Source organism: Leptodactylus fuscus, chromosome 3, assembly GCF_031893055.1.
Source record: "Leptodactylus fuscus isolate aLepFus1 chromosome 3, aLepFus1.hap2, whole genome shotgun sequence".
Taxonomy (NCBI): Eukaryota; Metazoa; Chordata; class Amphibia; order Anura; family Leptodactylidae; genus Leptodactylus; species Leptodactylus fuscus.
In genome coordinates this window covers 84597362-84613135 of record NC_134267.1, presented here as the reverse complement: position 1 = coordinate 84613135, position 15774 = coordinate 84597362, and the positions used below count along the sequence as shown (strand labels likewise).

Genomic DNA, 15774 nt, shown 5'->3' with positions numbered 1-15774 from the left:
CACAGGACTGTACCGCCCTTGATTACTATTGGCCGAGAACAAACACATGTCGCCCACCCGTTATTACGCGCATGCGCTATGAAACTCACCCACGCATGCGCGTATTGATATCATGCCTATTCAGGCTAATTTACGGAGCTCCATGCTCCTTTCATATTCCATGCACATGCGCACTAGAAACACAAGCCCGTGTCCATCGGTGAACCCTGTGACGCGAGTAACTCGCGCCTGCGCACGAACTTAGAGTTTTTGTAGAGCCTCTACGTACCCAGCGCTTCACCTAACAAGTAGGTGAGACTCCATATAGGATTATCGATCTCCTCAGAGTGGGCTCTTCTTCCTAAATTGCCATTTGAAGTGGGGTAAAGGGGAATATTTCCTCCCCAACTAATAAATTGAATAAGGAAAATACAGCGGCAAACGCCACTGGGAGGTATTATGTTACATGGCCTAACTCAGCCACGGATGTCAGTAGGGACCGCAGCGAAGTGGAGCCTACTACTAAACAGCATCTATACTCAACAGTTTACACGCCATATTACAACTGGCATCATATTAACATTAGATTTAGTGTCCTGCTCTTATTAAGAGGGACTTACTGGGAACCACCTATGAAAATTGTACTCTGCATATCTACTCATTCTAGAAAGCAAGAAAAATCCAATTGTTCATTTAACCCTAATGGTACCATGCTTCCCATTCTGTAAATCCATTGAGTTTCTTTCCTTAAGAGAAACCTGTCCCAGTCCCCTCCTCTCCGTGGGGGTTTAACAACTTCTACAACCTGAACAGTCAAATCTCGTTTCCCCTGAATGTTGATTAACAAAGTGCCTAGCCACCGGAGTATCCCTTTGGTTTTGCATATCACAAACATGCTCTCTTATTCTTCTCCTTAGTTGCCTACGAGTCTTGCCCACATAATTAAGGGGGCATGGGCAACTTAGCAGATACACCACCCCAACAGTCTCACAATTATAGTCGGCGTACCTGTCTGTACTGGGTCTTAAACAGCATTTAACCCTTCCCCCCCTGGTTGGCGCGGCAGGTGGCCGGCACTCCAGAAGGCTGGGGAATGATATGCTGAGAATTACTGAGAGTCCCTTGCAGGAGTTAGATTAAGAGCTAGTCCGGCTATATTTGGGAGTTAGTGTGATTGGACACTTGTGTCATACTCTCTCCCTGGTATCAAGTTGTGTCCCACAAAAAGGTGTGTGTTGTTTGTGCTAAAGTTTTAATAGCATACATTAATAAAGGTTATATTTTATCATTTTTTAATCCTATTTTTGAGATTTGATCAATCTCTTCAGAGAATACATTTATTGAGATGCTAGGAGATGGCTCAGATTTGAGTAATAATTTATGCCAGTCTCAAGCATAGATGATACTAAATTTGCAGGACCGTGTGAGGCCACATCCCACCTGCTAATTCCAACTCATTTTTCTGAAAAATGGGGAGCAGGGCACACAATAGTAAAAAGCTTAAAACTTTAAGCAAAGCAGACTTGGGTAAGAATTTGCAACTTTTTAATAGAAAGCAGACCTAAACAGTTTAATAAACCCCCTTTTTGAGAATTCAGCCTAAGGCCAAATTCACGCGGTCAGTATTTTGCATCAGAGTTTGTAAGCCAAAACCAGCCAAATACAATTAGTAACCAAAATATTCCCATGTGAAAATGGTCTAATGGGAATCATTACTATTAGACAGGTCCACACTTTTCTGAATCCTGAACAGGCACAACTTGAGAGGAAGATAGCTTGGAGGGAGGTAGAAAGCAAAGTAAACAGTTTTCATATAAAGAAAATTACCTCCGACAAATGCGCCAAAAAAGATGAATTTTCTCTTGTGACGCTTCAAGAAATTCCAAACAGAGAGCATGACTATGGTAAGGCTGACCTGAAAATATAATAATAAAAAGAAAAGAAAAGTTATAATTATGAAAACTAAACAAGTTAAGCTGTAAGAAAACCCATTGTGACGAGATCTCAATAAAACATCCACATAATACACTCTACACGATTCTGACTGATAAAAATCAATAAATGGAAGCCTGATGTTATATTATTACCACTGAATTGGTAACATCTGCAGTCCATCAGCTATTGTGCTTTAAATGTGCTGAAAATCAGTCTGTGAACTGAGTAAAACCGAGTCCAGTGATGGTGTCAGATCCCAAAAAGATTGCATACTGATGACAGATTCAATGCATAGGTCATTGGGATGAAAACTTGATTTGAGGCCATAAAACCCCTTCAATCATTTTAAATTTAAAATGCCGAGTTTTAAAATTTTCTCTAAATACCTTAGCGAGACAATCTTTGTCTTTATAGGTTCCCATTGAATATTACCATTAGTGCAAGAACTTTATAGGTGTTGTGGATGTAGCAGGTGGCTCTGCCTTGGCTCCAGGAGTATTAGCTATGAGAACTGGTGGGCTCTGTTCACCAGCCCATCACAACTAACACTCCCAGAGCCTCTAAACTTTCAAGTGTTGCATTGTTAAAATACACTATATGACAATGAAATGTTCTATTAGGGCATGTGTACAGGGGTTACCTATTGCATCATAAATTCCCTGGTGGTTCAGGGTAGTGGTGGTTTACATACGACCATCTTGGGTTGATCCTGAGGGTCCAGTGCTAGAGTGTAGGACCATGCTTTCATCACTGGTATATAGTGGTTCCCCCCCACCCCAAATATTACTATGTGCAGTGAGGGGTGATGGCAATGCCAATAACACCCTATTTCAGAAATGAATGGGCTATTCTGCTTATAATAAGTCATTACCTAGTCACTCTAAAGCTAAGGCCCCACATTAGGGAAAAGAAGCTTTTTATGTTGCAGATTTTTCTGCAGCTTTTAGATGAAAGCCAGAAGTGGGGTTTGGGCAGAAGGGAAAAGTATTAGTGCATCCTATATATTTCCCATTCTTTTTGCAGCTACTTCTGTATTTGGATTTAAAAAAAATGAAGTAAAATCTGCAAAAACAGCAGCTTTTTCTGAAACATGGGGCCTCAGTCTAAGGGCTAGTTCACACGGGGCTAGTGACCGCGTATTTTGGTCCTGATTTGATGTGGGAAGTGCATCAGAATCAGGACCAAAATGCGTCTGCCGCGGCTTCCCACAACGGATTAGGCCCAATTGAATGGGCCTAGTCTGGAGGGATTGTCTTGACGCGGAGCGGCGATTTCCACCGTGGTGTCCACCTCAAGAAAGTGCAGTTCGCTTTTTTTTTTTTTTTTCCACGAGCGGATTTTGAGGTGGATCAAAATCTGCCCCATCTTGCCCCGTGTGAACTAGCCCTAAGACTGGTAGGAGTCACATAACTGAGAACCATCACTGACCGCCAAAATGGTCATCCTAAGTTCCCTGTTACCCCAGCCACAAGACCACAACCAGTAGTGGAAGTAGAGCAAGTGCACTGCACTCTATTGAATCTCCATAGGTACAACTGTCCACTCAATATTATACACTAAAATAGTGTAAAAAATGAATCACTTATAAATCATTAGAAAGATCTATTCAATAAGACAAAGGTTTCATGCCCTGAATGGCAAGTCTGACACTGGGCACTAGATCCATATAGACTACAGACCGTGGAAGAATCCGCACGACCCGGCTAATCTATGGTTAATTGTACAATGTGCAGGTGCCGTCAGCTGTACAGTACTACGGGGCAGGGATGCCAGTGTGTGAATATCATGCCATGCATTTCCTGTGGGCATTATCTACCACTGGCTGCCATATAACCGCCCCGGCATACGTGCCCTACATACTCAGCTCTCAGCCGATGTGTTCCGCCTCCCCGGGACAGACACAAGTGGACACAGCGCGGCGCACCCTGTAACCAGTTCCTCCGGATACAAAGAAGCAGCTTCCTGGTTCCGGCACAACGTGAGTGCGCAGTCCAAGCAGGTGAGCGGAGGGAAGCGAGAAGTTATAGAGCTAGTCATGGAAGTGTGTGATGTAATGATAGTGGGGAATGCTGGGCTGGAGCTCTGCAGGCAGGACACTCCGAAATACTACTGCCACACAGTGCCCTAGTGTGTACAGTGTCTGGAGTGTGTACAGTGTCTGGAGTGTGTACAATGTACTGCCCAGAGCTTCCCAGTACTCATAGTCTTTGACACTGGTGCTGTTTGTACATTGTGCCTGCCCACGTGGACTATGTTACTGGGAACTCAGTCATTTAGAGATTATAGGACCGAGGAAGTGTTATCTCTTTATCTTTTACTTCTATAGCACAAGTACTGTGGGGGCCACTGAGGAATATTATTGTTATTTTTCTGGAGACCACTGGAGTCTGAGGGGACACCAGAGTATAGTAATCATAACAAAGCAATATTCAAGATATTTTGTGGGGTTCACCTGAAGCAGCTCTAGGGGAGCTTTTGAGAGCACATTATACTGTGTGGGGGCCACAGTGGGGAGCACATTATACATACATCCCAACTTTCAAAAGACTAAAAGAGGGACAGAAGTGCGGCGCTCCGTGACAAATGTAGCTCCCCCCACTTTTATATTGACTCCATCCCCTCCAATCCATTTTCCTATGTGCCCTCACACACTATAATGTTCCTACAGTCACCCATTATATACCCCCACAATAAAATGTTCATCTCGAATTACCCCACAGTATGTATTCCCTCCCTTGGTGCCCCAGTTTAAACTGGGGGAAGTAGAGGGGGACATTAAACTGGGGTCATTTAGAGGGGGACATTAAACCATGGGGGAACTGGAGGGTGATATTAAACTGGGGCCAATTAGAGGCAGACATGTCCCCCTTCAGTTAACCTCACAATTTAATGTCCCCCTCCATTTGCCACCAGTTTAATGTCCCGTTCCAACTTGCCCCCAATTTAATGTCATGCTCTATCAGCCCCCCCTTTATCTATCCCAAGTTTAATGCCCCCTTGATCTGTCTCTAGTTTAATGTCCCCTTCTATCTACCTCAAGTTTAATGTCCCTCTCCATCTGCCCCAGTTTAATGTTTCCTTCAACTGCCCACAGTTTAATGTCCCCTCCTTCATCTGTCCCCAGTTTAATGTCCCATTTTCATTTGCCCCTAGTTTAATGTTCCTCCTCCGTTTGCCCCCACAGTTTAACATAATAAAACCCTGATTCTTACCTCTCCTTGTTCCCTTGCTGCTCTGTCTGAGGTCTGCCCCTCCGGACTGTAGAGGGAGCTACAGGCGCAATGTGAGTGATGTCATTACATCACGTCTACAACTCTCAGTGCATACAGGAGAACAATGATAAAGCATAGTCTGTCCGCGGACAACTCATGCTTGATCGCTGTATTTAACTCATCTGCATCCTCTCTAGATGAGTTGATTCTGGGACATACCTCCTGCCATCCGGGACCGCAAGACAGGACTCACAATCCAGGACGGTTGGGAGGTATGCATTTTACTGTGTGGGGGCTCTTTGCTATTACTATAAGCTGTAATAACATTGCATGGTGATAATAAAAAAGATCCTGGGCAATGTAAATAGTGAAGGGGTCACGGCACTCACAAAAACACCACAGTATCTTCAAAGAGTTGATCAGCAGGGGCTCTGGATGCTAAACACCCACTTATCTCTTAGGCTGAGTTCACACAGAGTTTTTTGGTCAGGAATTTGGTGAGGAATCTGCCTCAAAATCAGCCTACAAAAAAAAAGCATTTTTTTTGGAGGCGGATTCCTGACTAAATTCCTGACCAAAAAAACTCTGTGTGAACTCAGCCTAATCAGCGTCCCAAGCTCCTTTCTTGCCAATCTCTCCTACACTTCTAAGCCAGCCTAAGACAGGTCCAACTCAGCATGTTTTTAAAGTGGCCTATTTTGGCCTGATTCTAGCTTAAAGAAATTGTCTTTCAAAATGCCGCCCCCCCCCCCCCCTCCCTGAGTCTCCACGTCTAGCACCGCCTGAAGCAGCCACCTCATGTCCCCTTATTATAGGTGTGCCCCTGTCTGGGTGCCACTGGGGGTATTTATTACTTGCCTGGGAGCCCCTTTCAGAGCATTATACTATGCAACTTTTTTCTGTGGTGCATCATGCTTGTCAACCTTACTGCTTTTTGGCACAAAATCCTGAATGTATGCCTCAGGACCCTCCCCACATTTGCCACATATGCTCTAGGTGTCCCTGGGAGACCTGCCTGCTGTACTGTTTGTTTTACCAAAGCAACAATAAATGTAGTAGTCAAAATACTTTATGCCCCCCTTTATAATCTTTATGGTGCAGTTACGCCACTGAGACTGACTCCCGTCTTGTGGATGGATCAAGAGCATTTTCATCTAGACTTATTACAATTTGTTATTTTAGTGTGTGCTATAGGGAAGAATGGAACCAGCAGAGATGACAGAAGAGATGAAAAGTTGGATGGAAAGGGCCTTTCAAATGGTATGTCATGAGAAGAGATACAGGAGAGAACTTGTTACTTTATGGCATCATTTTCAAATTCTAATTTAAAGTGTACCCTTTCACGTGACTTTTCAGTATAATCTGCTATGTGTGTGTCTCTTTTATTCTGTATTTTAGCAGATTCCTGCAGTCGGTTTCGTCTGAATTAGTGGGCAGAAAGTTGCTGTTGTGATATTTCCCCTATATAGCACATTTTGAACACAGAAGCTTTTGGTCCCTAAAACTCTTTTCAAATGGCTCAGATGATTCCCCCATTTTATGTTTAATGGATTTGTGTGGGATCTGTTATTTTCAAGAGCCCATTCGCCTAAATGGGACTATAAATATGGTACGCTCTGCTGAGAAGCTGAATGTGTACTAAAGATACAGGGCTTCTTAATCTCCTTACATGCTGTGGTCCTAGTAAAATTGCAGTCTATGGTACAAGCATTTTAATGATTGCAGGTTCAAACTCCCTAAGGTGGGCTAAAAAAAAGTTTTCAAAAATATATGTAAGAAAATTCACCTCGCCCTCCCCTTCACTCTAATACATAAAAAAAATCAATAAAAACAAATTAGCCATCCTTGCGTCACAAAATGCCAAGGCTAGAATCTCCCATAAAATAGTGCAAAATAAAAGTTCTAAATCCCTCCTTTCCCTAGAATACATACAAAAGTAGAAAATGACTGTGAAACACATACACATTAGGTATCCCTGTGTCTGAAAGTTCCCGGGCTACTGAATATAGGGTATCTGCAGTGCTCCTGTTCCATTGGGAAGGGGTTAATAGGAGCACTGCAGATACCCTATATTCAGCCAGGCTGAATTCCAAGTGGGGGAAGAAAAAACAGTCCTCAAGCTCAGGGAAGGGGCAGACAGACAACCAAAACACCCACTCCCCTTCCCCAGCAACTACTGCACCCAAAAGCTCCGACCATTTTAATTTTTGAAATTTTCCAGTAGCTGTTGCATTCCCTCCCCCCCCCCCCCCGGCTTATATTCGAGTCAATAAGTTTTCCCAGTTTTTTGTGGTAAAATTAAGGGCCTCGGCTTATACTCGGGTCGGCTTATACTCGAGTATATACGGTAAGTATAAAATGCAGTAAATCATTAAATGTGGCAGCAATATTATTTATTTAAGGCATAGATTCAAAATCTGCAATAAAAAAAATAGTATTAATATATAATTTATCAATTTATATATTTTGAGGGTTCTAGCAATTGTGATTGTTATGCTGTTAATGTGACTGTTATGCTGAGTTCACACAGAGTTTTTTGGTCCGGATTTTGACGCAGAATCCGGATCCAAAAAACACCTCCCGCGGCATTCCAAATGAATGGGCCTAATCGGGAGAGAGCCTTACGTCGCGGACGCTGTGACTGATTCAGCCACGGAATCCGTGGCAAGATAGGGCAGTTTGCTTCTTTTTTCCTCAAGCAAATAAAAAAACACTAACGAAAAAAAAGAAGTGAACGGCTCCCATCGAAGTCAATGGGAGGCGGTTTCTTGATTTGGATTCTGAAGCAGATTTCGCGTCAAAATCTGGAACAAAAAACTCAGTGTGAACTCAGCATTAGAGGGTTAATGGAAGCAGTATCTGTAACCCTGAAGCATTTTAAGTACTATTTTGTAGAACCAGACAGAGTTTAGGTGATGCAGCCGTTATGGCCATACTGCTGGAAAGCTGACAGTGTGCTGAGTTCAGCGCACTATCGGCTTTCCCGATCTGTGCCTGGTGTAAAGCGCTATCGGTCCCGGTACCATAGCGCTTTACAGTCAGAAGGGCGTTTCTGACACTTAGCCAGGAACGTCCCTCTGCCCAGCAGCGCCTATCGCGCTGTACTGTGGAGCGGGGAGGAACGCCTCCTCCCTCTGCTCACACAGCTCGTCCATAGACGAGTATTATCAGGAGAGGGAGGGGGCGTTCCTCCCCGCTCACACAGTACAGTGCGATAGGCGCTGCTGGACAGAAGGGCGTCCCTGGCTAAGTGTCAGAAACGCCCTTCTGACACTAAAGCGCTACGGTACCGGGACCGATAGCGCTTTACACCGGGCACAGATCGGGCAAGCCGACAGTGCGCTGAATTCAGCGCACTGTCAGCTTTCCAGCAGTATATAAAACTGCATGTGCCCGATCTGATGAAAGGTCCTCTTTAAGATACCCATCACCTTGCAGGCTGTTGTTAGATGCTAAATAGAGGTTAATGATCTGTAGCTTATTTATGGTTTCCAGGTGATAATGTGGTTTGGGCTTGTTTGTTTTGTATTTGCCTATAATGTATAATGTTGTTTTATATTTTCTAATCAATTTTTAGGCTCAGGATGCCCTGGATAATGGTGAAGTTCCTGTTGGATGTCTCATGGTCCACAACAAACAGATTGTGGGGCAGGGAAGGAATGAAGTTAATGAAACAAAAAACGTATGTTTATACAATATATTAGAATTGATTTACAGCTGTTATTATAATTAGAGATGAGCGAACAGCGTTCGATCGAATTGGTGTTCGATCGAATATCAGGCTGCTCGAGATATTCTATTCAAATCGAATACCACGCGACAAACGCACTAAAAATTCATATCCCCTCCCACCTTCCCTGGCGCTTTTTTTGCACCAATAACTGTGCAGGGGAGGTGGGACAGGAACTACGACAACGTAGGCATCGAAAAAAAACCTTAAAAAGTAATTGGCTGTCTAAATCAGGTGACCTCCACTTTATACGACGAGTGGATTTCAGATTCGGTTAATATGAGACTGCTACACCGCTATATCTCAGGTATAGCAGAGTTGACACAGCGCTGCTACATCTCAGATGTAGCAGCGTTGAGCGAACAGCACTGCTGCATCTCAGGTGTAGCAGAGTTCAGCGCACGGCCAGCTCTGCTGCATCTCAGGTGTAGCAGGTTTCAGCGCACGGCCAGCTCTGCTCCATCTCAGGTGGTTATTATATCTATTGCCACCATGTAAGAAAAATGAAAGCCATGTGAAAATGATTTGTGTTTTGTTGTAGTGATTCAGTGGTGGTCCTAAAAAGTGTAGTATAATGAAATTCAGACCACAAAGTCAGGGTTTCCTACAAATGGTAACAGTGTAGAGTCTAAAATGATCTTCAGATGTATTGTAGGGTTGAAAAGTTTAGTGATGTGTGATATAGACTTCACCAATGTGGCTTTTAGTATGATAGGGCTCTTTAGATTGCTGAACCCCTTTTCATAATACTCATATGTTTTGTTACTAAAAATGTGTTATAAAATTATCAAAAGAACGTTCAAATCAGTAATGGTCTGCTTTGAATATTGTGTCAGATCTCTAGTAACATTCTGGATATCGGTGGTGATCACAGGCTTTTCTGTTATGATCTATTTACAGTCATGGCACCCCTGAAATTTTTCCACAAAATATTCGCAAAAGAAGAGTGGTCCAAAATTCCAGTTGATAGGTGTAAAATGCTTGTTATAGGAAGCGATTGATTTCAGTTATTTTTTCCAAAGGGTGTGCAGCCAAATATTAAGTTGAGGGTGCTAGTAATTTTGTCCAGCCCATTTTTTGAGTTTCACATGAAATTATATAAATTTTTGGACTTTTGTTCCAACACACACAAATGAATTAAACATATATAACATAATGTATAATTGCAATAATTTTCTGTGAGAAATATTTTATTTTCTGCAAAAAATTTTGGGGTGCCAACACTCAAGTCCATGACTGTACGTGTTTCCATAACAGATCATTTGACTTGCATTTTTTCATTAAATGATTAAATGTAAAATATGAGTTCATTGTTGTAATATCTGAAAATGTATGTCACTCAGAATACCAGCTTCATTTCTTGTTCTTTATCTCACAGGCTACACGTCATGCAGAAATGGTGGCGATTGATCAAGTATTAGACTGGTGCAAGAGAAATGACAAGAACTCTGTTCAAGTATTTGAGAATACCGTCTTGTATGTGACAGTGGAACCATGCATCATGTGTGCTGCTGCCCTGCGCTTACTCCGTATCCTTCCTGTGTTAAAGACACATCATTTTTAGCATTAACGTGTTAACAAGCTGTAAAGTTCCCACTAAGCATTGACAGAGATAGTCAGGTGAGTCATTTGTCAAGGAGGGGATGGTCACTTCAAATGGCTGCCTCTCCACTGGTTTTATACCACCTAGAAAGATGGTTCTGGTATCACAAGAAAGCTTTAAATACTAGCTGTAAAAGGACTAGAGAATACTACTTAAAACAAATTGGAGCCTGTTTCTATTAAAAGGAAGTTAGATAGGTTAATTAAAGGGGTATTCCCATGACGCTTGTTCACTAACCTGCAGGCTGTTGTGCTCTCTTCACTTCCTGCTTTTCTCGGCACATAGGTGGGCGGGGTTTCACATGCACGGGATTGGTTGTAAATGAATTACCACAGTGTGAAGCTGATGTAGCAGACCTGGATTTGAGTCAGTTTGCATTACATACAGAGGTACCACACTCCCTATCTCAGCCCTTATCAGCCAAATTCAATTAAACCGACTGATAATAGCTCAGAAATCCCAGAGCTCTCACCTCCCCTATCTGAGAAGCTCCGCTACTTAAAAGACACAAACAGCTCAGAGCTGCTCCCAGCCCCTCCTTCTCCCCCTGAGAGCAGGCAGCTACATCACTTGACAAATGAGCAGATAATCCCAAGGGCCATAGAAACTGAGTGTAAACAATGAAGTGAATAAATTAAGATAGCGGCCAAACAAAGCAGTTTTGATAAAGCAATGCATTTAGGAAAAGTCTTAAATCCACATAAAGTAGCAGTATAGATAGGATCCTTATGATGGGACAACCCCTTTAAGTATATTACAAAAATGTTCATCAACCACCCTCTGACACAATAGCAAGAAAAATTAATGAAAAGAAGTTACACTTTAACTGGATTTTCATTGTTCATTTACCAGTTTGCAGTTTTCCATTTCTATTGATTTAGACATTGAGTCTTTTTCTGGACATTTTGCAAGGCTGGGAACCAAACACATAGAGGCCATTACCTAACAACCTAAATCCATAGTTATAGTCTGTTTTGGAAATTAAAGTGCATTATAATTCACATTGCCTGCAGTTCCAGAAGATTTTCCCAGAAAATATTTTTCTTGTTTTATTACTGCTTCTGAAAAGTGCAAGTGAGGATGATGCACCCCTTAGAGAAACATCAGATTTCATCTTCAGTCTTGGAACTTCAACCTCTTTTTATTGCAGATCTAATCAGTCTTTTGGCCTTGGTAACTGCATTTACAGCATATTCACCCACAAACTTTTGTTAACCTTTAAACTATTTATCAACCTGTATTAGGTTAATTATTACAAACAAAAATCAGAAAATCTCCTTTCACAAATATTAAGCAACATTTTATACATTTCCTTAAAGGGATTTTCAGGGCAAAAAGATATTTAATAAAAAAAAGGCTGTTAGTGCTATTATGGGTTAATAAGTGTACCCAAATACCTTTTGCAGTGTTTTGAGTGATTTCTGGGTTTCTCTGGGAGCTCCTAGCATCCTCTGCATTTGTGTACATGGTGTAGCTTCCTGTGCTCTTATCCTACAACTCCCTCACACCCCTTCCCTGTCTTCCAAAGCTATCCAACCCACTACTAGCCCTTCCCAACTAACTCATCCGGCCTCCGGGCCTTCACAATAGACCTCATCCAGCAGCTTTTAATGACTATACCCAGATAAAATGTTTGGGACTGCATCCTTAGCATTGACTCAGGAATTCCATTGGTGGTGTATGGTTGCTGTAATGAGCGGTTTGGTGGATGTGGTTCCATACTTAATGTTGCTGAAAATCTTGTACCAAACACAGGAACTCCATTCAAGGTATGAAAAATACATTTTTTTAACATTGTAATGAAAAAAAAAAAATGTATTGAAGAAAAAAAACATCTACAAATTGGTGACTTTTTAAAGTTTCACAACAACGTTTGTGGTACAGGATCGGCCGAGGGAGATTAATCTTAGATATGGATTCCATTCATGGCTGATTGATATCACACCTTTATTCCTCCGACCCTGGGAGAATCGATTTCTGCATACAATCCCACTCACCTCCCTGCATACAAGTGAAACTTTCTTATCTCAGCAGAGAAGCTCCTGGAGATATGTGTATTCAAACTTTTCTAGCAGACGCGATGTCCCCAGCAGATCATCAAAGAAAATATAGTAACAATTATGATATTTTATCAGGGGAGCATCCTTCAAGGTGTGTTTGCATCTGACTGTTAGAGAGGCACCTGTATATGTGAGCGAGGTTTCTGCTGAGCGCAAAGTCAGTAGGGGTGGTGGCACTTATTTTGGGGACTGAGTTACGCTTTATATACAGCCTGAGTGAAGGGTGAATGCAAGACTCAGTGAATGAAGTGAATTGACCCGTGACAACTACACCCACATCACATCCTAGGATGCTTCATACGTGACACCTCTAGTGGGAATTTTAGAACCTGTTTTCTATTAGTAGGAGGTTAGGTTAATTAAGAATATTCCAAAATTATTCATCAAATACAATAACACAATAGCAATAAAAAGTTACATTGTGAAGGAAACCTGTCAGTTGTTTGTCTTGGGATTGATTGACTTCTCCATTGTCATTTGAGGGAGATGTCAGTTACCCAACTCCATAACTCCAATAGGACAGTGTGACTGGACTGAAGCTCTCCGCTCACCATGACTATTTAGGATAATTTCGATATGACCTTTTTATGCTTTTAAACATTTCTAACTTTACTTTTCTGCAACAGTAAGATTACGGAAGGACATCATTGCTGGATTTTCTGTAATTTTATCCTAGTGAAGGGTAAAATCTAGGATTAAAAACTCGCAATTGCCTTACTACATGCCTAGAATTCACACCTTAGTTAAAGGGATCCTATCATTAAAACTCAATTTTTTTCTGCCTACAACTTAGGAATAGATTTAAGAAAGGCTATTCTTCTCTTACCTTTAGAAGTCTTCTCCGCGCCGCCGTTCTGTATATAATCTGTTTTTCATCTGTATGCAAATGAGTTCTCTCGCAGCACTGGGGGCGGGCCTCAGTGCTCAAACAACACTGGGGGCATCCCCAATGCTGCGAGAGAACTCTCCAGTGACGCTTCCATCTTCTTCAGCAACTGGTCTTCTTCGTGTCTGCTTCCGGCAGTAGCTAAACGTATGTAGTTAAACTGTTCTTTGTTAGCATAGCTAGCAGTCGTGCTCTAGGGCTGTTATCCACAACCTTTTTTTTGTACCAAGTACCACTTTCCTACAAGCTAATTTTCCCATGGACCAGCAGGTGACGGCTCAGGGTTGGGGTGATTGGGCGCCTCATAAGAAAACATAATACAGTGAATATTTAATTACTACATTTATACACTTATACGTTAAGAGATATCTGTCTCCATATCTTGCATAACTTCTTAGTGGTATTGAACGCTCTTTTAATGAGTACTGTGATAGTGCCCCCACATTTAATTTTACCTGTGTGGGGTACTGCTAGGACACTACTACAATAATAGTGCTCCCACTACAGTTGATAACATTACGTGTGTTTGGGGGGCCTGTTATTAACTGTGGCACTATTATGGTAATGGTAGCCTAATAGTTCCCCCTCCTCCCCTATTACATTATACTTACTTAGCTATTAATGCAGCTTCTGGGACCGGTTGTGTATCTTCTATTCTGCTCCCCAATAGCAGTAGCACCATGACAAAGTTTTTGGGAGCAGAATAGAAGATGCACACATCCTGCAAAAACATGTCTTACGAGCTGTATTAGTAACCAGGTAAGTGGAAAGGTCCTGTGGATACTTAGCAGGTGTCTGCCGATGATCGTATGCTGCAGGTATTGCTGGAGGTATTGCTGCATATTACATGTAGCATAGGAGCATCAGGTGACACCTTTTCAACCTCTACCCACAATGAATAGTGTTGCGAGCCTCATTAATGGTGGATCCTAATGCCAGGAAAGTCAGATAAACTAAAATCCATAAGCACGTTTTGTCAACATTTTTAAAGAGGACCTTTCATATAACCTTGACCGTGTTATATACTTCTAGAAAGTTAAGTTCAGCGTGCTGTTAGATTTGCCTGTATCTGCACCAGTTGCAGAGATATACGTGTAGTTTCAACAGTGATATAACTACACTGTCAGAGGGGCCGGACTTACAGCTCAGCGTGATCAGAGACACAGTGAAGAAATGTCATTTTTGGTGGGTTGTTTTGGGGTTTTTTTATTTCCCATTTTTAAAACAGAAGTGTGTGTGACTTTTTATAAATGTATGGTTATACTATGACTATGAGAAATAGGTGGGTTTAGAGTGCTAACAGATTTACTATAATTTTATACAAACTCGTAGCTGGCATAGATTTTCTTGAGTTCCATGCATCTTCAAATATTTGTTTTGGACTATAATGGGGTTCAGATATGACATGCTGGTCTTGTTAAATTGACCTCTAATTGTTTCAGTAGATACTTTGGAAGTAAAAGTGAATTCCCTCATATATATTCATTGCAATCACTAAGATGGAGTAAGACAGGAATTCCTGTCCTCTGCTGGTCTTCTGTCAACTCTACTTTTATATATTATTTTAACAGTGCATACCAGGATATGAAGCTAAAAAATCTGTGGAGCTATTGAAGACATTTTATAAGCAAGAAAACCCTAACGGTTGGTACCTTTCCATTGGTTTAGACATGCTAAGAAGGTGATCAAACAACTCTAATTTCTCTTTCTCTTTTTTTTTTTTGGCTTATAGCACCAAAGTCAAAAGTCAGAAAAAAGGAATGAACCATTTTTTTCGTGTTTGGATTGTGCGTTATTCCATGACTGTTTTTCCCCGATCAAGTAAAATAGTCACAAAACTCCCTGAACAGTTACATACATCCTTGTTATCTACAGTACTTTGTTTTTCCTTTGGCAGCTACCTTATTTCTGAATGACACAACTCTAATTTTGTCTTTTTTTTTTTTTGTGCATACACAAAAAAATAATCTAAGTAAATATATCTTTGAATTACTTGAAAACCTGACTGCAACACGAAAATACTTTAGACCAGAAGAGGTCACCACTGCTACATACACACTTAGTCTCACATGCAGAATGATGTAGATCTTTCACCAATAATTGTAAATAACTATTATTGTGTATATTATTTTATAACTGGTGCATTTTCCTTACCGTAATGTGATCGTAAATTGCAGAGTTCAAGTTTTGATGATTCATATACATAATACATTATTTTTCTACTAGAGATATTTTGGGATTAAAGGAGTTATCTAACCTTTTAATATTGATGGCCTAGCAGTATCTGACTCTTTAACTCTCCCTCTCAATTGTTTGAATGGGATATGGAGCTCACCCATTTTTTTGTAGGGTGCAAAGCTGTAGTACCA

General features: G+C 41.4%; 2 protein-coding genes across 3 annotated transcripts in view; one reads left to right on the top strand and one right to left on the bottom strand.

The window, feature by feature from the left end:
• PEX3 (peroxisomal biogenesis factor 3) overlaps nt 1–3881 on the bottom strand; it is a 36361-nt gene extending 32480 nt beyond the window's left edge. Inside the window, exons 1-2 of one of the 2 annotated variants that reach the window (XM_075267890.1) lie at nt 3775–3881; nt 1807–1894 (exon numbers count right to left, since the gene is read on the bottom strand). In XM_075267890.1, the coding sequence (XP_075123991.1) occupies nt 1807–1876 (70 nt within the window). In that variant the 5' untranslated portion in view covers nt 1877–1894; nt 3775–3881. Of the gene's footprint in view, nt 1–1806; nt 1895–2554; nt 2638–3774 lie in introns of those variants that run through there. The other variant, XM_075267892.1, reaches the window with a different exon arrangement.
• A 4-nt stretch (nt 3882–3885) lies between these two features.
• On the top strand, nt 3886–15222 carry ADAT2 (adenosine deaminase tRNA specific 2). The gene is made up of 8 exons (XM_075267897.1): nt 3886–3913; nt 5324–5398; nt 6309–6386; nt 8704–8808; nt 10235–10385; nt 12122–12228; nt 14977–15049; nt 15138–15222. Exons 3-8 carry the CDS (start codon nt 6327–6329, stop codon nt 15167–15169), a joined length of 528 nt encoding a protein of 175 aa, XP_075123998.1. The 5' UTR covers nt 3886–3913; nt 5324–5398; nt 6309–6326; the 3' UTR covers nt 15170–15222.
• Nucleotides 15223–15774: the final 552 nt, after the last annotated feature.